Source organism: Plecotus auritus (genome assembly GCF_963455305.1).
Source record: "Plecotus auritus genome assembly, chromosome: 3".
Taxonomy (NCBI): Eukaryota; Metazoa; Chordata; class Mammalia; order Chiroptera; family Vespertilionidae; genus Plecotus; species Plecotus auritus.
Window position 1 is genome coordinate 87853910 of NC_137772.1, and position 23603 is coordinate 87877512.

At 37.0% G+C, this 23603-nt stretch overlaps 1 protein-coding gene across 3 annotated transcripts in view; it reads left to right on the forward strand.

Annotated features, from left to right (window-relative positions):
* Positions 1 to 23164, forward strand: part of DGKH (diacylglycerol kinase eta) — a gene marked incomplete at both ends in the record, with an annotated part of 230839 nt that extends 207675 nt beyond the window's left edge. For 2 of the 3 annotated variants that reach the window (XM_080659389.1, XM_080659390.1), the window contains 9 exons: positions 2700 to 2807; positions 5243 to 5356; positions 5601 to 5735; positions 6885 to 7048; positions 10580 to 10685; positions 11591 to 11683; positions 15066 to 15185; positions 15489 to 15597; positions 23075 to 23127. In XM_080659389.1, coding sequence (XP_080515515.1) covers positions 2700 to 2807; positions 5243 to 5356; positions 5601 to 5735; positions 6885 to 7048; positions 10580 to 10685; positions 11591 to 11683; positions 15066 to 15185; positions 15489 to 15597; positions 23075 to 23127 — 1002 coding nt within the window. Of the gene's footprint in view, positions 1 to 2699; positions 2808 to 5242; positions 5357 to 5600; positions 5736 to 6884; positions 7049 to 10579; positions 10686 to 11590; positions 11684 to 15065; positions 15186 to 15488; positions 15598 to 17018; positions 17150 to 23074 lie in introns of all 3 variants that reach the window. The other variant, XM_080659388.1, reaches the window with a different exon arrangement.
* Positions 23165 to 23603: the final 439 nt, after the last annotated feature.

A 23603-nucleotide genomic window follows, 5' to 3' on the forward strand; every position in this document is an offset into this window, starting at 1 on the left:
CAGGTTCGATTCCGGTCAAGGGCGCGTGCCTTGGTTGCGGGCACATCCCCAGTGGGAGGTGTGCAGGGGGCGGCTGATCGATGTTTCTCTCTCATCGATGTTTCTAGCTCTCTATCCCTCTCCCTTCCTCTCTGTAAAAAATCAATAAAATATATTTTTAAAAAAATGAAACCATTAACATGGAAATAAATTAATGAAATATTTTAAACTATTAGAGAGTATGTTAAATTAAGCAATTTAAATAAAACTTCCTTCTGAAGATGAGATGTTAATTTTTTTCATACCATGTATCCAAATAAAGTGTATTCATTTGTAAATCTTTAAAGTTGCTCTGAATTTTTTCATTTAAACTAAAAAAAAAAAAAAAAAAATACACACAAAAAACTAAGTTCACCCATTTCTTCCATCCCCCTCTTGGCAACCACCAATCTTTTCTCTGTATTTATGAGCTTTTATTTTTTAGATTCTATATCTAAGATTATGTGGTATTCTGAGATATTTTAAATGGTTGAATCTAATGAAAAAAATAAACTGTTGAACAAAATAGATCCAGAGACATAGAAGCATGGAACAGACTGGAATCTCAGAGGGAAGGCTGGAGTGGGTTGGTGGATGGGAAGAGATCAACGAAAAAACTTGTAAGCATATATGCATAACCCATGGACACAGACTATAGGGTGGTGGAGGCCTGGGACGTGGGGCAGGGGTGGGGTCAATGGGAAAAAAGGGGACATATGTAATACTTTTAACAATAAAGATCTAAAAACAAAAGTAACACTTATAGGCGTTGTACTCCAGAGATATAAAACTTCTAATTTGAAACAGATTGACTTTCTCTCAAACTATTATTGTCAAATTCCTTTGTGAATCAGCCAATAAATAGCATATCCCAGCAATGGTGAAGCTACCTCCAATTTGAGTTGGTGGACAAAGTTGTTCAAAAGAGTACCAGAAAGATCCCTTAGTGGTATTGCAATGTTTGCAGAATAAAACCTATATCCCTTAAGTTGATATTCAATGCTTTTCACAGTTGTGTACCTCTCAGGATTTACTTTATATCTCTCTTAATTTTTATTTATTTATTTTTTAAATATATTTTATTGATTTTTTACAGAGAGGAAGAGAGAGGGATAGAGAGTTAGAAACATGGATCAGCTGCCTCCTGCACACCCCCCACTGGGGATGTGCCCGCAACCAAGGTACATGCCCTTGACCGGAATCGAACCTGGGACCCTTCAGTCCGCAGGCCGACGCTCTATCCACTGAGCCAAACCGGCTTCGGCTCTCTCTTAATTTTTAATCCTCTGCTCTAGAAAATAAAGTTAATCGTTTAAACTCCAGGAAATAATGTTTTTATGCACTTTTGTTCATGCTCTTCGTTTTCTTATTCCTTCACTGATCTAACTCTGGATAAAGCCTTTTGAAAATTCTCTACTAGTTAGTTGTCATTTTCCTCCTTCTTCTTTAAAGAAATGGAAATAATAGAGTCTACTGAGGTTGTTTTCAAAGTGAAATGAGAGAACATTTTTAAATAACATAGAACAGGAACTACATAATACTACCTTAAGTTTTCCCTCATATTTTAAATTATATGTCCTGGATTTTAGCTGTGAAGAAGTGTCTAAAACCAGGCTGCCATTTAATAAAACAGACTAGAATATTGGACAAACTATAGCATTCTTAGAAACTGAAGAGAAGTAGAGCAGGTCTCTGATACCGAGGGGAGTAAAGCAAGCAAGGCTCATTTGTCTTAAAGATTGAGATAATTTTTATTGAACTTTAAATGCAATTTTTGTAAAGTTATATTAATTATTTTAGTGTTAACATAATAATTACATAATGAAAATATAGCATGTATATTAAGTATGATATCTGCAAACTAAACTCTTCTTTTAAAATGAAGGCTATTCAGTAAGGATTTATTCATGTCATGTATAATTGATATTTTTTTCTTATTTAAGTGATCATTTCCTTTTCATCTAAGTGATTACTTAGAAGGCATGGAGTATAAGATACTTTTTGACATGCATGTGTGTTTTGGTTTTGGTTCTGACTACTTAAAAAACTCAGTTTTGTGTTTAACCAGTTAATAGTCAGTTACAGAGCACCAGCAAATTACTGGGAGCTGTGAAATGTGCTAGATGAAATGGTTAGGACCCTCACAGCAGCTGCTTTCAAAGGAAAACTTAATATACATACAAAGATGATCTATAATAATAAAGGCGTAATATGCTAATTAGACGTCCTTCTGGATGAAGCCGGGGCCAGAGGGAAGCCTGGGTCCCAGGTGCCAGAAGGAAGCTGTTGCTGGCAGCCAGGGGAAGGAAGGCCTACTCGTGCATGAATTCCGTGCATTGGGCTTCTAGTGATACTATAAGTGAGAATATCATAACTGACCTGAAAAAAATAACCTCTAGATAAGTATTGATTGATTTTGGTTAAAAAAAGAGGTAAAACCTTTTTTGTTTGTTTGTTTAGTTTGGTTTTCTGTAAAACCTTGTGCTACAGTTATGTACACTTTAAATTTTTAAAATTAAAATCAAAGACCATAAAAGCAATGTTAGGAATATATGTACAGGGAAACAAACATTACCAACACATTTGCCTCCGTCATCCTTCGTCTTTGGTATATATACTACTGGCTTCCAAACTAGTGGTTTTCCTCTTTTTATCTAACTTCTAAGCTTTTCCCCTTGCAGTGTGATGGACAGTATATTCCTCTCCCCAGTCTGCAAGGAATAGCAGTATTGAACATTCCCAGCTATGCCGGAGGCACTAACTTTTGGGGTGGAACTAAAGAGGACGATGTAAGTACTTCTTGCTCTTTCCAGATAGGCTGCCATGTTCCTTGGCTTGTGGCCCCTTTCTATCCTCAGAGACAACACGGCAGCTTGAGTCTTTCTCACATTGCATCTTTCTGATCTCGTCTCCTGCCTCCGTCTTCCACTTTAAATGACCTTTGTGATTACATTGGCCTACCCAGATCATCTAGGATAATCTCCCCATTTTAGGGTCCCTAATTTAATCACATCTGCAAAGTCTCTTTTGCCATGTGAGGTAACATTCACAGGTTTTGGGGATTAGGACAGAAACATTTTGCGGTTGGAGGGCGGACATTATTCTATCTACCAAAATACCTTTCTGTACTTTTAGTTTTCTAAATTTATGTGATATTATTTTTTTTTTAATTTTAGAAATGTCAAGAGGGTTTATTTGGCCATTGAGGTTGAGTGCTATTTTTGTTTTCTTTTTATAGTTTACTATGTTAAAAAAGGAAAAACACACAAACTAACAAAGGTAATTGTTCTAAATATAATTTTTAAAAGCGAGGACACAATTATTGAAGTATATATAACATAAAAATGAGAAGTGTTATCACTGTCTTTGTTTGAAGAGTCACATACATTCAATAACAGGCCCTTTGCTTTGAGGCTTATGATGTAACAGTTCCACTGACCCATTTTCTCAGAGCTATTAAGTAAGTATGCAGGAATTAAAGTATAAATATATTGGAAAGAATTTGTAATATTTACAATGTGAATATATTCACTTCCTATCTACCTAATAAAAGAGTAACATGTTAATTGACTGTACCTTTGTGACACCCACCAGCCAATCAGGAGTGAGTATGCAAATTAACCCAACAAAGATGGTGGGTTAATTTGCATATGCAGTCGCCTAGCCGGGGACGGGGCGGGACACTTGTGTCGTCGCCATAGCGACAACGCAGGCGGTCAACACCACCCCAGCCGCTTCAGGCCTCTGGGCAGTGTGGGAAGGCAGAAAGGCAGTGCAGGCAGCCAGGGGAACAAAGGCCCATTCTTGCACGAATCTTCATTTGTGCATCGGGCCACTAGTTGAAGTATAAAAACTAACATGAGCAGTCAGTTTATTGTCAGGCTGTCACTACTCTTTTTTGGTTTGTTTGTTAATCCTCACCTGAGGATATTTTTCCATTGATTTTTCAGAGAGAATGGAAGGGAAGGGGAAGAGAGAGAGAGAGAAACATCAATGTGAGAGAGACGCATTGATTGGTTGCCTTCTGCATGAGCCCTGTCCAGGGCTGGGGATCGAACATGCAACCCAGGTATGTGCCCTTGACTAGAATTGAACCAGAGACCCTTTGGTGAGCGGCACTCTAACCACTGAGCAACTCCACCAGAGCAGCCTGTCACTTTTCTTAAATATTTTAAAGGGAAGAAATTAGTGAGATTAAGATGAATAAAGCTGCTGAGTCAGCGTGGCTTAAAGGTTGAGCATAGACCTATGAACCAGGAGGTCGCAGTTCAATTCCCAGTCAGGGCATGTGCCCGCCCGGGTTGTGGACTCCATCCCCAGTGTGGGTCGTGCAGGAGGCAGCTGATCGATGATTCTCTCTCATCATGAATATATCTATCTCTCTCTCCCTCTCCCTTCCTCTCTGAAATCAATAAAAATATATTTTTATAAAACGAGGCAGTCTGATGACAAAAGCGATAATTATCAGTGTTTGCAAATTTGTGTCCTGATAGTTTCAGTGAAAGCTTTAATTAGAACACTACTTTATACTGAATTTTTTTTCCCAGAGGTTTAATTATTTATGATATAGTAAAAGAGAGTAAAAGGGAAAAAGTAATATAGGTGAAATTTAAAATTTTAGGTTAAATTAATTTTGTGAAAATCCCGTTAACATCAAAGCAACGTAAGCCTTACATGAATTTTATCCTTTGAGGTTTCTTGTCCATGTTCTCAAATGCCCTAAAGAGTTGTTATATTAATATAGGAAGCACATATACATATTGCTTGTAATACCTTGAAAGATTTCCCTTAAAGCATACCAAGAGAACTGGATCATAATCTTCATGTTCATTAGCTTTAACCTTATGAAATCTATATCCCCTTTTGGTTGTGGTTTTTTTTGGGTTTTTTTAGGTTTCTTAAAACTGCAGGAATCATTTTGTCAAGACATTTGAGTTATGTATGAACAGATATTTAATACATTTTATACCAAGATGAATTATGAGGAGCTTGAGTATTATGTCATGTGGGTCTTAAAACCTATTTTTATTATGTATGTTTGTTTTAAGACATCTTCAGCGATAGCTTTGTCCTTGGGTTATCATTTCCTACTAATACTTAATTTTCTTAGTATTTTTATAATTTTTTAAAACTATGTATGTTACAGAGTTTGCATTGCTTGATGTGCCACTCAACTTATACCTTAATTTTATTAGTGGAAGTGTAATGTAGTTATTCCTTTCAGATATTTGCTGCACCATCATTTGATGACAAGATCCTGGAAGTCGTTGCAATATTTGATAGTGTGCAAATGGCGGTTTCAAGGGTCATTAAACTACAGCATCATCGAATAGCCCAGGTTTGTTTTTCTAATCGAATGTGACTTTACTACATGGGACACTGGGGAAGCTATTTCAGATGACTCCTACACTGTATATTCATTTTAAAATACTGACTTTCTTGTCATGTCAGCTGTTACTATGTCATCATAAGTGGAAAATTATAACATACCATTCCACATTATGGACTAAAGTTCAAGCTTGAATATGGATTTTCAGTTTCTCAGGATGATTTGTATTCTAAAGTAACTTGTTTTATTTCAGTGCCGTACAGTAAAAATCACTATATTTGGTGATGAGGGAGTCCCAGTGCAGGTGGATGGTGAAGCATGGGTTCAGCCTCCAGGAATTATCAAAATTGTGCACAAAAACAGAGCTCAGATGCTAACAAGGGATAGGGTATGTATGTAACCAAAAACATTCCTCCAGAATTTTATTAAGCCTTCTAAAAATGTCTTAAATTATCACAAAAAAAATAGAAATCAAGGGAAAAGGTTGAAATTGCCTTTTAAATCTGACATTTAAGTCGTCGTTTTAAATATGAACAAATATTTTAATTTTTTTAAGAAGTTAATAGATTTTTTTTTTTTAGGTTTACAGAAAAATTAAACAGAAAGTACAGAAAATTTTAATTCTGTTCCCACAGACCTCATCACCTGGACAAGCAAATAAATGCCTCTATTATTATTGCATTTTGTATTAGCACGTTTATTACAATTGATTAGCCAATATTGATATATTATTATTAATTCAAGTCTTTTAGTTTACATTACTGTTTGCTGTTCATTCTGTAAGTTTTGACAAATGTATAATCACTGGTATTCACCATGACAGGATGATGCAGAGTAGTTTCACTGCCCTAAAAATTCCTTGTACTTCACCTATCCATCCCTCCCTCTCTTACCCCAGCCCCTGGAAACCACCAGTATTTATACTATCTCCATAGTTTTGCTTTTTCTAGAATATACATTTTCATTTATTTATTTTTAAAATATGTTTTTATTGATTTTAGAGAAAGGAAAAGAGAGAAAGAGAGAGAGAGAATCATCAATGAGAGTGAAACATCAACATCGATTGGCTGCCTCCTGCATGCCCTCTTCTGGGAATGGAGCTTGCAAACCAGCCATGTGCCCTGACTGGGGAATCACACCATTGACCTCTTGGTGCGTGGGTCAGTGCTCAACCACTGAGCCACACCGGCTGGGCAAGAATATGCATTTTTAATTAAAGTCACACACATAACAAATAAGACTGCCAATGTTTATCCTATTTGTTATACATTGATAATGAAAAAAAGATTGAAGCTATCTTTTTTTTAACATTTTAGTAACATGTTTATCATCAACAATTACATTACTTTTCATTTATTGTGATATGCTGGAAAATTTTAAAGTGTTTTTTATACTTATGATTTAGTATTTAATGATGTGTTAGATTAGGAAAAAAATCAATAGAAGTTTCACAGTCATCATAATATCTAAATACACATTTATTTGGGTTTCTGAGGCTCTAAACTAACAGTTCATTGTAATATTGATTTTTAAATAGGCTTTTGAAAGCACTCTAAAATCTTGGGAAGATAAGCAGAAGTGTGATTCTGGTAAACCAGTTATTCGAACCCATTTGTACATCCAACATGCTGTTGACTTGGCAACGGAGGAGGTGTCTCAGATGCAGCTGTGCTCCCAGGCTGCGGAGGAGCTCATTACGAGGTAGGGTAGTCCTGCTGGCTTTTGGGCTATGAGAACTCTGGTCGTGGCCAATTTTGTTTTATTAGTCCTAATACATCATTTCATATATTTGGGGTATTCAACAGATGCATTTCCTCTCCTTCTTCATTTGCTGCCTCAATACTTGCTGCTATCCTTCATCAGATCCCCTCCAACACATAAGCTTAAACCTCTGTTCTCTTGGACTGTGAACAGGTCTTGCACTTCTTGAAACACATGGAGAGCTTGCCCTAATGTACCCAGCACACAGTACTCTTTGTTATTGTTTATTTCCCCAGTTTATACGCAATCTTTACTGACATATATTGCCTTATAATTAATTATTGATTAAATGTTGATGGAATGTAGAAAGAAATGGAAACATTGCTCCCAAGGAGAGTCGGGGGGTGGAGGGGATGGAAGAGCCCGAGAATCAGTTTCCAAAGATTGAGAGACCACACAGAAATTAATTTTAGTAGACAGAAAGGGAAAAGATAGAAATAAGTTCTGTGAGGGTAAGACATAAAATCACCAAGACCAGGAGTAACCTTCAGAGGGAAGGAGGCACCATGGACAGTTGGGGCTAAGTAAGAGCTGCCTTACCAGGTCACTGTGAATATTGAATGAGACCCACCATGTGCAGTACTTATTAACACATCATGTCTGGCACATGTTGTGTTCTCTGAATGGTAGCTATTATGTTCTTCCCACACCTTCATCTGGACACGATTACAATGTTGAAAAAGAAAAGAAGGAAAACAGAGCTCAGTGGTACTAGAGGCTTACTTGCCCCCTTTCCCTCCCTCCTACCCACTGTCTGCTTCCTGTCCCCTCATTCCTTATTCTCCTCTTTAACTATTTCTCAGACACCTAAAATGTGCTTGATGCTAGAGATACTGTGAAAAAGGTATACACTCCCTACTGCTAGAAACCAAAATTCAAAATTAGAATAAAGTATGATAACTGCCAGATACTGAGTTGCTTAGAAAAAATGTAGGGAAAATGAATATTGAGTCAGCTAAATTCACATGACTGCATTTTTGTACATTTAGATTCTTATCCACAGAAATATTAGTTTTAGAGTAAATACTTCTCTTTTAGATACTATGGACCTTACATCTATGGACTCCAATTTACAGTTTACCCCCCAGACTTATCGAGGTATAATTAGCATAAAAATTATATTTATTTAAGGTGTACAATGTGATGATTTTATATACATTAACACTGTTTACCACAATCAAGTAATTGATACATAACATAAAAAACAGTACAGAGGTTCCTCAAAAATTTAAAAATAGAACTATATCATTTTCTTGAAACCAAAATATACTTCCTATATTATCATCCTGTCAAACAACCAAATAACCTTATCAAAAAAGGAAATACACCTTGGCCAGACTTGGTTTTGGTCAACCTAATTTGTTCCCCATCTGTTTTTTTAAATTTTGCAAAAGGTGAAAATCAGGCACGCTAGTCAATTTGAATATTAAATGAATAAATTTACAGTGACCTCAGCATTCTCACCAATAGCCTTGAGAAATCATAGAGGTGAGTAAATGTTATTCTAATTTTCATAGAGATCAGAATAGAGATGAGTAAATGTTATTCATTTCATTCAAATGAAAATAAATTTCTTCATTCGATATTCAACAAATAATTTGAACATGTTCTGTGTGCCAGGCACCAGTTTAGTCACTGGGAATGCCAAGGTGACTGTGTTGCAGTGCCTCTTCTTAATTTGCTGGCTGAGTAGTAGAAGGGAGAAGTGTGGCTGAAGTGTTATCACAGGTCACACAGTGGGTGCTGTGGTCACACAAAGGAGGCCAGAGTCAGTGAGGAAGGCTTCCTAGAGGAAGTGACCTCTCAGCTGAGTCTTGAAAGAAGGAAACGATGGATTGAGGCAGGAGAGATGGAAAGGAGAAGAGTGATTTAAGGTAGATTGGGATCTAAAATTGGTACATGGGTGTGAATTAGGATGACCCTAAGGTTTCTAGTGAAAGGCTGGATGGATTATGTTGCCTTTGATAAAGCCATAGTATTCAGGAAGAGAAGGAGATTTTGAGAGAAAAATGATGGGTGGGTTCCATATTAGGTTAAGAGAATTTCAATTACATTAGAAATATCTAGGAGGAGATTCAGTCAGCAGTTGGGAATGTTGATCTGAAGTTGATTTGCCTCTTTCTCTTTCTTTGAAAATTAACATTTACTCATCTCTATTCTGATCAATAACTTGTTCTTTATGATTTCTCAAGGTTATTGGTAAGAATGCTGAGGTGACATTTGCAAGTTCTTTTAGACTGTGGATATCAATTGTATGGTCCTTAATAATTAACTTAATTTCCTTTACTCTTGATTAAACTATGTAGGACTTCTGTCTCGTCTTTGTTCTACCCTTTCCAGATTGAAGATCATTCTCCTTAAAGATGTTAGAAGCAAAAAGGGTTTGAATAGTCTTGCCTTCTTGCTCATCTGAAAACCTTACATCATTTTCTAGTAGTTGGAACGTTTCCTCTATTCTCTTCTTTGGCCTTAGCGCCCTTCAGGATTTTGTCTTTCTAGGACTATTTATGAAGGTTTTAATTCCAGAGAACGGTGGCACAACAGTCTTTGGAGCTGGATAGACATAGATTCAAATCCTGGCTCTATTACTTACTAGCTTTGTGTATATTACTAAATCTCTCTGAGCCTCATGTCTTCATTAAGTGGAGAAAATTAATCACAGCTACCTTTTAAGTTGTGAATATTAAATTAGATAATATATATAAAACACTTAGCATATAGATGATAAATATGGCAATGTTCTTCCCCTAATCTGTTGTATTTGTTCCTGGTGGAAGTTTCAGTGAATAAAAGATACATTTCTACTCTCCATATTTGGGACCCCTCTCACTTTCCAATGATACTGCAAAATGAAGTGTGACTATATTTTGCTTTTCCAAATAGCACTTCAATATATTTATCTCTGATTCTAAGCCTAATTTTTTATATAAAGACTAGAGGCCCAGTGCATGAAATTCGTGCATGGGAGGGGAGCGTCTCTCAGCCTGGCCTGCGCCCTCTCACAATTCAGGACCCCTCGGGGGATGTCTGAGTGCTGGTTTAGGCCCCATCCCTGCAGTCAGACATCCAGCAGTCGGACATCTCTCTTCTAATTCGGGACCCCTTGGGGGATGTCCAACTGCCAGTTTAGAGCCTTCCTTCCCCGGTTGCTGGCCAGGGCATCCTTCATTCCGCACCACCCTGGAGGTCAGCGCACGTCATAGCAAGCAATCACACTCGCCGTCTCTCAGTCGAACTCCTGAGGGGACACTTTGCATATTAGTCTTTTACATATATAAATTTTGGGGGTTAGTATTCTTTGTTTCAGTGGGGTTTGAATTTTGCAAATCTACCCTGTGCCATTCATAATTGAACATTAAAAGATTTTCTTAATGACCTTTATTATATTTTTAATCTACCACTTCTATACTTCAGAAAAATCAGCAATGCTCAAAACAGTCTTTTGTTCATTTCTTTTGTTTTTGCTTTCAGGATTTGTGATGCAGCCACAATCCACTGTCTCTTGGAGCAGGAACTGGCCCACGCTGTGAATGCTTGCTCCCACGCACTGAATAAAGCCAACCCCCAGTTCCCAGAGGTGAGGAGCTAATGGTAAATTCTCATTCCACAGACTTTTTTGGTGTTGCATATATATTTTGATTCTATAGAAAGTGCCATGCCCTTCGAAAGAACATGATGTAGTCTATATGAATCTTTGCCAAAAACTTATAGTAAATTTGTGGCCACATTTTTTTTTTTTTTCTCCCTGTCATTTTTCCATTCTTGCTCTTACATCTCTTCTTTTTTTTTTTCCATTTAACTTTCCATAACTTGTCACCTTGCTATCTTCCTTCTATTCTTTCTCCCTTTAACTACTACCATTTTTTCTTATTTCCTATTTTACCTTCTCCCCTACACCTAGATATAGAGCAAACTTCTGTCATTTTCCCCCCAATTTTTTAATGTAGAAGTTAATAATAGAGTGGATATAACTCCCTTGAAATGTGATATATTATAAAAGGCTATATAGTATATAGAAAACAGATAACATTATTTTATTAGTTTAATTATTCAGTTAAAGTTAACTATATTAATATACAAATAAGTTTAGTTTTTCAGGTTAAATTCTAAAAAGCAATCTGGTTGGAATTACTGATAGTGAAATTCATGGATGGGATTAATTATGATCAGATAATACCCCTTTTAAAACATGATTTTCTTTGACAACTTCTTTATGGGAATATGTATACATTGTTGTCACATATACGTATTTGTACGTAGGAGATACGGTACTGGGTGTATTCACTGTAGTCGGTGGATACCAGAATTAGAAGAGTAATTATGCTGATAAACATGACCATGAAATTGTGCAATAATTTTGGTAGATTTTAAAAATATTTGTGATGTGAATTTAAGTTGGAAGAATAAAATTGAAAATATCTGCTAATGATTGAATTCCAGTTTAATACAGAACTACTTGTCTTTGATTTTTTTTTTCCCTAGAGTCTTACGAGAGACACTGCCACTGAAATAGCCATCAATGTGAAGGCACTATATAATGAAACGGAATCTTTACTGGTTGGCAGAGTTCCTTTGGTAAGGAAAAGAAATGTTTGATCACATAAGAATGATGATACATGTATGGACCTTACCTTCATTAGGGAATCATGCATTTATCAGATTCTAATGCAAAAGCAGCCTTCTGGCCCCATCCTTAGAGCTTCCTCTTTACCTGGCTTTTTCCTTCAAGAAAATATATGGCTCACCCTGGGAGTTATGATCCAGGCCTACAAGAGATTAGTCCTCACATAGCCAACATATGTTGTTGCAATCCTGCTCTGCCCAGTTTTGAGAGAAATGAGCTTTATAAAGTGCAGTAGACATTCCTCAGGTATCATTAACTCATTATTGCAGAAAAGTAGAGGAAGTCATAGGTTTGTTCTCAAAATTAACATTAAAACATTATTGGTATGGTTTTGTAGATTTGCTTAAAAGACTACACTTTCTAGACTTAGTGTTTCAAAACTAAATTTCAAGAATTAGCCGTATCCCTAGATTAACTCAGATTGGTGCTGGACATCAGGTTAGACCAAGTCTGAATCTGACCACAGTCCATGGACTTCACATAAGTGCTAGAAGACCATAGATATCCTGTTTGCTTTGCCCAGAATCCTTGGCTTGTCAGCCTTTATTCTCTCAGTGTTTTCAAATGTTCCAGCATGTTGGGTCTTTTCGCCACCTAGTGTTCACTTGTGGTTTATTCACAGATGCTGTTGTAACTATGTTCTTCCTGTAACAGTTCTGATTAATTAATAGGTGATGATCTTAAAACATTCCTTTGACTATAATTTTATCTCTTGTTTTGTATTTAAATATACACTTAAATAAAAGTGATAGTAAATTCATAGTATCTGGCACAGTGGGGAAGTGGGAGGTGTGTCCTATAGCTTAGCTAACTAATAAGTGACTGCAGTTGGAATTTCTGTTTGATTGGAGTCCAGAAGAGTGTGGCCCTCGAAGCATCCTTTACTCTGAAAAGAAGAGCTAAAAGGCTGCATGAAGTTCATTGCTCTCACCTACCTCCTGAGGAAACTGAAATACAGCTTCCTTAAGGCAAGAGGTGACTGCTTCTGGCCATGAAGAATAATTTTTAGGAAGAAATATTGGTTATATCTTTTGATAAAAACAGTGGGAATCTTCTTTGCTATTCTTCCTGCTTCTATTATTAACCAGAATCTTCTTGCTCCTCTTCTAAAATTAGTCCCATAAGAAATCCAGTGAGCTGGATTTGGTCCCAATTTTTAGATGGAGGACGTGTATATTTTTGTTGTTGTTGTTATTTGAAGTACATTTAAGGTAACTTGTGGTTGACAAGAACTAGAAGCATAACTTATTCTGTATTTTAGGTCTCTATACCAAAAGTATCCATTAAGTGTTATTTGGTTAATATTTATCAGTTATGTTATTTTAATATATAAGGACTTCCCTCAATTTTAATTCTTTCACTGCCAAAAATGTATGTTTGGTCTAAAATGTTAACCACTAAATTTTATCAAATTTACTTTAAGCTGCGGTTTGCCGCTCTGTTGACTAATGAGTTTGCCGTCCACTGCTTTAGGCACTATTGATATCACAATGAAGAGAATCCTATTTGAGAGCAACTGAAGTTTACTCTTTATCTTGATTCTAGAATAAATATGTAAATATCACCATTTTTTTCAATTTTATAAGAGATATTAGACTAAAAGGAAAGTGGTAAATTTTATATGACAACCTGGAGAATCTCTTTTAATTTTATTTTTTGAGAGAGAAAGGAAGAGAGGTAAATTAGATAGATTAAAAGAGAGAGAGAAACATCGATTTGTTTTTTCACTTATTTATGAATTCATTTTTTGATTCTTGTATTGTGCCCTGACTGGGGATCGAATCCGCAACTTGATGTAGCGAGACAAGGCTCTAACCAACTGAACTACCCAGCCAGGGCCCTCCATATTTTATTAACTACTAGAAATGGTAAACCTTAAATAACAGAGGGGGGGAAATAGTGTCCATCTATACTAATAAAAGCCTAGGTGGTCCTCATGCCCTCATGTGAGATGTCATCACAAGATGGCCGCCACAAAGTTGGTGCCAGTTGGGGGTGATCAGGCCGGCAGGGGAGGGCAGTTGGGGGCGATCAGGCCGGCAGGGGAGGGCAGTTGGGGGCGATCAGGCCGGCAGGGGAGGGCAGTTGGGGGCGATCAGACCGGCAGGGGAGGGCAGTTGGGGGTGATCAGGCTGGCAGGGGAGGGCAGTTGGTGGCGATCAGGCCAGTAGGGGAGCAGTTAGGCATCAATCAGGCTGGCAGGCAGAAGCTGTTGGGGCAATCAGGCAGGCAAGCGGTTAGGAGCCAGTGGTCACAGGTTGTGAGAGGGATGTCCGAGGGGTCCCAGATTGGAGAGGGTGCAGGCCAAGCTGGGGGATTATCTCTCCCCCCCACCCCCCGCACAAATTTCATGCACCAGGCCTCTAGTAATAAATAACAGTAACATTCTCTCTGAACTTTCAGTTTAAAATTCTGTGAACCTATATGTGCTACTTTACAATTTCAAAGTAATTTGTAAAAGTACTGATTAGCTAGAAGAGACCCTAGAAATAATCTAGTCATATTCTACTGTTTATTGAGGGCGAAACTAAGACTCCTGAAATCAATGGACCTTCCCTTGGTTGCAAAGTTAGTAACAAGTCTGGGACTAGAAATCAGTCACCTCCCTTTTAGTTCTGTACATAATAGTGTTTGTTTCACCTTTATTTATTTATTGAATTTATAAGTGCTTTCTAATAACTGCTTCAAAAGGGTGGATAATAGGAGACCATTTAAATTCTTGTTGAAGTTTCTAAACCCTCTTCCAGATTACAAGCCATTTAGCTTTTTGCCTTGCCCTGATTTTTACAACAGCTTTTCATCACAAATTTTTCTGAGGTTTGTGGGTTGTTGTTTTTTTATTAAACTTATTATTTTTATTCTCCAGGAGATTTTTGTACCAAGCAGTTCTTTTTATATGATCTATTTTTTTACCAATTTAAAAAATATTATCGTTTGTTCACATAGTGATCTATGTAAATCAGAAGGATTTTTGCCACAAATAAGTAGAGTAATCAGATTACTCACTAGAGCAGTGGTCAGCAAACCGCCACAGTTTGCCGCTCTGTTGACTAATGAGTTTGACGACCACTGCACTAGAGCAAAAGTCACACTAGTTACTTATATCCTGGGAAATAAGGATAAATCTTTCCAGGTCTTTTTCAAGGAACCCCATATAAGATTATTTGTTCTTTCCAAATATTCCTTTATATTACAAACAGCTACAGCAATAACAACCACCTAGCCTAGCCTAGTAAGCGATGAGGGTGTTCATTATCAAATAAAATAACTTACTGTTTTTGAGGTTGGGCACTGAGCCTTGTTTTGCTTTGTTTTTGATCTGCTGGTAACCAGCAGCTGGAATCCCCACACGAGGAGCGGGTGTCCAGTGCCTTACACTCTGTGGAGGTGGAGCTGCAGAAGCTAACAGAGATCCCTTGGCTTTATTACATCCTCCACCCAAATGAGGATGAGGTATGTAGAATTCAGCCTGTTTCTAGATCAATGTCAGCTTGATGATGATATAATTTGAATCCATCTTTTGCAAAAGAGATATTCAGGGGAAAATAAATTTTGAATATTACTTTTATGTGAACCAAGGTAACATGGGAATTGCTACATTTTCAGTAGTATATGACAGCATGAACTTCTTTGAAGATGTTATCCCATCAGCAATATTTTTTGTTAATAACTGAGTCCTGTGTTGTCTCTAATATTCGAGTGGTTTTTCTTCTCTTACTGTCCTGAGAAAATTCTCTTCTTGCTCCACTCGAACAGGAGCCGCCTATGGATTGCACCAAGAGAAACAGCAGAAGCACAGTGTTTCGCATAGTGCCAAAATTTAAAAAGGAAAAGGTTCAGAAGCAGAAGATAAGTTCACAGCCTGGTAGGTGGTCCACAATGTGAGGGAAAGTATAGCATTACGGAAAAATAACTGATTATAGTGATTCCACTAAGGTGCTGAAATGCTCTAGATAGTGGCAGTCATTGTTCAACATGTTGAATGTACTAAATGCCACTGTAAAATGGTTAAAATGGGGAGTTTTATTTGACGTTCATTTTACTATAATAAGAAGTTATATTGTACCTAAAATATGTCCAATATCAGTAGCAATCAGTAGTTATGAAACACACAAGAAAATGCAGTGGCTGCTGGTTTGCTTTACTTGGTTTGGTGGCTGTCAGTGCACCCATGTAGATGGTTCTCTGTCTCGCTCACCAGCAATTCAAGGCCTCAGCGTCTAACTTGTTTCTCTTCTTCAAAATTCAAAATCTAGATCATTTTGATAAATGGAACATAGAAACCTTCATCTTTTCCTTTAGCTTGCTAAATATGTTTTCTACCTAAAGTTCTATATTTTCTTTCTCCTGTTTTAAGGACTTAATACGCCATTTGGCAATCTACTGTGACATTTGCATTCTCAAGCAAAGATTAAATTCTCTTTGAAGTTGTCTTTCTAGTTCCCTTCCCACCTTTCCAGAGTGCTTCCATTTAACGCTATGCTAGTGCTAGAGCAACTTCAAGTTCTGTGTATATGATGGTAGGTGCCTTTCACAATCAAAACAGTTTCTAATTTCTCTGAGTCAGCTATCACCTTATCAAAAGTGATATATAACCTGATTTTTGACAATCAAAGAGCAGCTATTAAAGAGCATTTCAAAACCAAATATGGCAAATAAGGCTTTTAAATAGCAAATCAGTGTTGAATAAAATGTGTAAAAGAATGATTATACATATTGAAAAATAACAGTCCAATTAATCTTAGAGTAGTGTTGACCATTTTTAGATGATGTTAAATCAGTTTAACAGGACATTTATTTTTATAATTATCAATAGTAATAGAGTCAATAAAGGCAGCACTTGAAGTCAGCAAGACCTGAAGCAGAAGTTTGTGTAAAATTTAGTACCCTGTGTTAGATTTTAAATTTTAATTAGCATTTGTAGCTAATTAAACTATAACTAGTTTCATATATGATCTTAAGGAAATCAGAATTTATTTAGACCTTGTACTACCAATCTCAATTATGAGAAATACATCTTTTGTACATACTGTGTAGTTTGGGTGGCTTTAAGGAGGAAATGGAGCTAACGCTGAGGACACAGGTGCACTGCAGTGAATGTCTTTGTGATCCTTATGTTGACCTGCATGGGGAAGAAATGGAATTGTAGTTTTGTTGAAACACCTTTAACCTTTCCCTTTGCTAGCACTGCTGCTGTACTCTGTTTGCATCTTCTTTGGCCAGCCTTTGCTTTGTAATGCATTGAGCATGTAGAAATTAAGGGGGTTTTGCTCTTAACTTTGGTAGTTCAGAAATGGGGCACAGAGGAAGTTGCTGCTTGGCTGGATCTGATCAATTTGGGAGAGTACAAAGAAATCTTCATCCGTCATGACATCAGAGGGGCTGAACTTTTGCATCTGGAAAGGCGAGATCTTAAGGTATTTCCTTTGTGCTACTCTTTGCTCTTGAAAGTTTTTCTTGCAAAACAGAATCCCTCCTCCTGTGCCTCTCCTGTTATGTGCTTATAGCTTGGCTTATGTTATGCAAACGTGCAGTAATCTAATATGCATTGTCCTGTGGTCTGAATTCCTTGTATGCTTTTTAAACAAGAATGTCAGCAATATTTTCCTGTCAAAATCTTAATCTGGCTATTATAAAGCTTAGCATGACTTTAGTAATTTTTCTCTGCATTCATTGGTATGGCAATCCCTATATGCTAATATTTTTAAATGGATGATGTTTCCATTTGCTCACTCTACTGGATTAGTATGAAAGGTGATAATTGTTGCTGAAAATAACTTTAAAAATCTAATATAAGGCTAACAACTAAAAATTAACTCAAAATACCAATAACAAAGCCTTCCCAATGTATGGAACTACGAGAGACCTATAGCAGTCCTGTGGTTTTTGCATTTCTAAATAGATGTCAGAGGAACAACTATATCAATAAATTCAAATTTCTTTCTATGACTTATTATTAAAATTGTATTGTTCTAAAAAATAAATGTGTTTTATTTAGTAACTGAAGTAAAAATTATGCCTTTTGCTGGAAAGCAGCTCAGAGCCTATTTGTCATTTTTGATGGAAAAGGAAAATCATTAATTCATGGTCTAAGCAATTCCCTTTCATTCTATCAGTAGAGACTCAACAGTAAAAATGGGCAAAGTAGCCTCTTGGGTCCCAGAGTTAGGAGTAGGGTTTGTCATGTTTTATTTTTTCACCACATGTTGCCATTTTAAAATTTCAAGGTGCTTAATAAACAAGTGACAAAGCCTTCAGTATTTGTTGGAGTGATCCCTTTCCTGTAGACCAAGATCTAAAATGCTTGATACAGTTAGTTCCTAACAAATTCATGAACTGTCTGTGTCTTTATAAGTATATTAGCAGACATTTTTGAACAGATAAAGGGTAATGTATAGTTGTTTAGATTGCAAAGTCATATAATTTTAGCATAGTGGCAGACATTTATACCTAAACATTTTTAGCCCAGAATAAGCTATATATATAAAAGCCTGATATGCAAATTGTCTCCATGGGAGTTCAACCAGGAGACCGATCACTCACTGTGATGTGCGCTGACCACCAGGGGGCGGCACAGAACAAAGAAAGTCCCCAGCCAGCAGACAGGGAAGGGAGGCCCTGGCCGGCAGCCAGAAGGACGGCCCCGATCGGCCCTGATGGCCAGCCAGGCCTAGGGACCCTACCCATGCATGAATTTCATGCGCCGGGCCTCTAGTAATAAAATAATAGATTAATTAATTTCCTTAGTTGAGAGTCCCAAATCTAGAACACAGCAAAAGATACGGTGTTACTCATAAAGTAAAGGTTGGCTTCAAAACTTGAATGTACACAAAAAGATAAATGTGAGGGATCATTATTTCCAACTTATTTATGTAGCTTCTGATATCCTCAGCAGGCAGCAACATTTATTGAATAGCTACTGATTAATGTTCTACCAGCTTCACTGGGTGGTATCTGCCATCTAGAAGTTTGCATCTCATTTGCCATGAAAAGCATCATTCAAGGACAAGACAGCGTGTGGGTGTGTGCACGCATGCACGTTATATATGTGTACATAGCAAATACATATAAACATGAAAATACACACACAGTGAGTGAAGCAAATATTTGCAGAATGAAAAACAAAAAACAAAACCCAGCATATACTTATACTAAGTCAAAGTTAGAGTGGAAGGACCAGGCTGGAAAAAAGAATAAGAGCAAAGTGTAGATAGTTAAGAATTATTTTAGTAAACATTCTCTTCAGCTTTCATGGGACCTTTGGTTCTGTTTTGTTTTTATTTTTAATATAAATAACATTCTTTCTTAAAAGTTTTCTTTTAGAAATCTGCATTGGTAGTTCTTTTGGTTCTAAAATAGAGTGTGGGGAAATGGGAAAGGAGAAAAATAGTTTTACAGAAAGAGCCTTCAGTAGAACAAAACCATGAAGGTAGAGAATGAATTGCCTTGGGTCTCTGTGGTTGTAGCTGCCAGAAACAGCAGACCCTTCAGGATCACGTCTCTAAATGTGAAGGATTACCTACACTGTCTATGAATATATATCAGTGGTTCACAAGTTTGTATTTCCAGCCCTGACCTCATTTGTGAACTTTAGGATTATTCTACTTGATACTTGGCCATCACACAGGGATGTCAATCTTAACATGTCCAAAACTAAACTTTTGAGCTCCTATCCCACTCCCATTCTGCCCCTTCTCCAGTGCTCTTAGTAAACCACCCTTCTTTCTCTCCAGGTGCTTGAGCCAGAGAAACCCAAGGTCATACTTGGCACCTTCCGCTTTCTTATCCTTTCCCCCTAACGCAGTGGTCCGCAAACCACGGCTCGTGAGCCACATGCGGCTCGTGAGCCACGGTTGACTGCTCTGTTGACTAATGAGTTTGCCAATCACTGGGATAGGGGCTTAATCACAAGGAACAACAACAGCCTGTAATTATTGGAATCGAGAGTCTATCAGTGGTCGGCAAACTCATTAGTCAACAGAGTGGCAAACCGTGGCTCGCAAGCTGCATGTGGCTCGCAAGCCGCAGTTTGCCGACCACTGCCCTAACTCATTAAGCCTGTCACAAAGTCAGGTTGCTTTCTCCTGTCCATAGCCTACTCCATGATACTGTACCCTCTGCCTGTGTAAAGGTAGTGGCTTCCTGGCTCTCCCTTCCACTGCTACTCTTGCTCTCTCTCTAGCACATTAATCCCCATTGCAACCAGAGTGATAATTTTATCATTAGACATACCACTTTCTGCTTAAAACCTTTCAGTGGCTTCTCCTTTCTGTTGGAATAAAGACTCAGTGAGGCCAACAGGTTCTGCCTGTTTGTTTAACCTGCTGTGGAATCACTGGCCCCTTGCTTATTTCATTTGCTTAAAAATAATAAACTCATTCTCACCTTAGGAGTGTACCTTCTGATAGTATGTTTCTCCTCCTGACCCTCACCTGGCTAAGTCCTCCTCAGGTCTTGGCTCAAGTGTTACTTCCTTATCACCAAAACAACTAGAGATAGCAATGTGACCATCTAAATGTAACAAAGGGAGAAAATTCTAATGTGCTTTAACAGACAAATAAACTGCATTATTTTTATTCCTGGAAGACAGTAGGAAAAACTGATAGACACCAAAGAAAAGGATGAAGACACAGTGGTTTTTGTTTGGTTGGTTCTTGTTTGTTTTGTGTGTTTTTTTCCTATTTGGAAGGTGGTTGTATGTGTGGCTAGAAGGGTAACTCAATATCTACAAAGCATGCTTCTGCAAAATTAGGCCTATTAATACAAAGAAAGCAAGAGCCAATAATAAAGACTATGAAAAATAAATTATGGAACATGTAACTAATATCAGGGCATAACTTTGTCACTGCCTACCTCCTAGAAGACATGAAAGTACTGAACTCAAACTAAAGAAAATATAGCTAATAAGTTAGTGTAGCTCTATGGGAAACATTCATTTCATTATACTGCAATAGTAATTTTTTTTTAAAATATATTTTATTGATTTTTTACAGAGAGGAAGAGAGAGAGGAATAGAGAGTTAGAAACATCGATGAGAGAGAGACATCGATCAGCTGCCTCCTGCACGCCCCCTACTGGGGATGTGCCCGCAACCCAGGTACATGCCCTTGACCGGAATCGAACCTGGGACCCTTCAGTCCACAGGCCGACGCTCTATCCACTGAGCCAAACCAGTCAGGGCTGCAATAGTAATTTTGAGTAGAATCTGGCCCTCTCAAAGTTGTTATTCTTGAGAATACAATTTGCATATGGCCTAAAATAAAATATTTAGTGTTAAATATATATTTTTTCAAAATGTAATAATTTTTTATTACAATTTACATTCAGTATTATTTTGTATTAGTTTTAGGTGTATAGCGTGGTGGTCAATCATATACACTTTACAAAGTATAGCCCTTCATATTTTTAGTATCCACCTAGCATTGTACATAGTTATTAGAGTATTATTGACTATATTCCTTATGCTATACATCACTGTGACTATTTTGTAACTATCAATTTACACATCTTAATCCCTTCATGTTTTTCACCCATCTTCCTAACCCCTCTTCCATCTGGCAACCATCAGTCTTTTCTCTACATCTGTGAGTCTGTTTCAATTTTGTTTGTAAATTAATTTTGTTCTTTAAATTCCACATGTAAGTGAAAGTATATGGTCTTGCTCCGTCTGACTTACTTCACTGAGCCTAATACCCTATAGGTCCATCCATGCTGTTGTAAATGGTAAGATTTCATTTTTTATGGCTAAGTAATATTCCATTGTACATATGTACCGTTAACTTTTTACCCACTCATCTATTAATAGACACTTGGGTTGCTCCCCCACGTAACTATGTTATCACAAAGCATAAAGAATATTAAACATTCCACTCAAATCAAAGAATCTGAATACAACTGTAAATGCAATATAATCTTCCTCTAGGATTTAGCCTTGCTTTTGTTATTTTAGCAAAAGCAAGGAAAATATATAGTTGCCTTAAGACTGATTGTGGATGACACTCAGGAAATACATAGTTTTTGTGGATGACCTGGTGTCATATGAGAAAATATTTTTCAGGGTCAGTTCAATATTGTAAGAATTTTACCCTGAAATTATCTCAAGCTTGAAAAGAACACTGGCTATGGAAAGAGTATTTTCCAGAAGGATTTAGAGGCTTCAGTAACACTGCTGCTGTGGAATTAAGATTGCTCATAAAGTATATGGGGGAGAGAACCTGCGTGCGTGCGTGCGTGCGTGCGTGCGTGCGTGTGTGTGTGTGTGTGTACTTAAAATAGGTCGATCTACTTCATTTAAAAGTAAACAGTGCTCTTAGTCTGCAAAACAAAGTGGATATTTGGAATTTTTAGCTTCTCAGAAAAATAATCTTGTGGTACCTTATCCTGTTTTCTAGGCTGCTTTGGGATTAATAATTTTATTAATTTTCAAATATTTTAAACTGTTTTATAAAGTTAAATATTCCACTTCACATATTATGCCCCTTACACCTGAAGAAGGCTATCATGTTTGGATGCCATCACCCTTTGATTTAGTTTCTCAGATAGTGAATATCATGGCTCTCTTGGATGGGTTTCATTCATTCTTGCAACAAGTGTTTATTTGCTAAGTGCCTGCTCTGTGCCACATACTCTGTAATCAGCATCCATTTCTGAAAATTAACTATTGAATTCTTGGTTCTTTATAGAAAATAGTTCTTTAAGAAACAAGAAGAGTTCTGAGGGAAAGAAGCCAAAAGAGGTAGAGGAAAAACATCAACCCACAGATACCTAAGTCTAAGAAATTTTTTACACGTACACATTACTAAGTGTAAGGAATACTTAAACATTCCCCTGAAATCAAAGACTCTGGGTGCAGCTGCAACTAACTGCATTTGTGTTCCAAATGTAGGTAATGAGCACTGGTGTCTTCCTTCAGGATTAGGCCTCACTTTTAAGTTTACTTTATCAAGGAAGTGTGTAGTTGCCTTGCGGCTAATTGTGGATACCCAGGTGTCACACCTAGCTTTTCTCAGAGATCCCAAATGGACCTGTGTTTCTTAAGAAAAGAAGAACAAAGAGAAACTAATTTAGACTCTTGAAGAATTGCCATTGTATATAATTTATGAGAACGTTACATTTAAGAGTGTGTATTTTATTGGTTGGTAATTTTTCAATGTCAGGTTATTTTTGTTTTATAAACTTATTTTTTAGCTTTCACTTCCTGAATCATTGAATATAAACTAAAGTAAATGAAGTGAATGCTAACTATAAGCTTAATATTTAATCTCCAATTTTCTCTTGTCAATAAACTTCTTTCTCTTCCTTCCCACCTCTTTTTTTTTTTTTTTTTTTCCTTTTTCTTTTAGGACCTGGGGATATCGAAAGTGGGTCATATGAAGCGAATTCTCCAGGGAATTAAGGAGCTTGGAAGGAGCACTCCCCAGTCTGAGGTGTAATCATATTGGTGCTATTCCTTAGAAGGGAAGTAATTGCTATTTAATACAAAGCTCTTGGAAGCAGTTGACTGTTCCTATAGTTTTCTGCCCAGATAAGTAAGCACCACTGAAGCACCTCCATGGCTTGATATTTTGCCATTGGTGAAAATTTTGATTTGAGGTATTAGAAAATATTTTTGTGTCAAAAAATACATTCCACAAAGCTATTTTCTTACTGTGCAAACCTGATATGTTCAAATTTGCTCATATAAGTAAAACAGTAGGATGAATCTGAAACAGTTGCATTGTCGAAAAGGTGAAATTGCAGAATGTTTGCTTTCCTTAAACCTGGTCAGATGGAAAGTTCTTACTGTGCAACCACATAATAGTATAAGGCTAAACTTCTTAGGTCTCATTATTAGAGGCATTGGCTTCTTCCTTAAAATCATTGGTTAGAGGA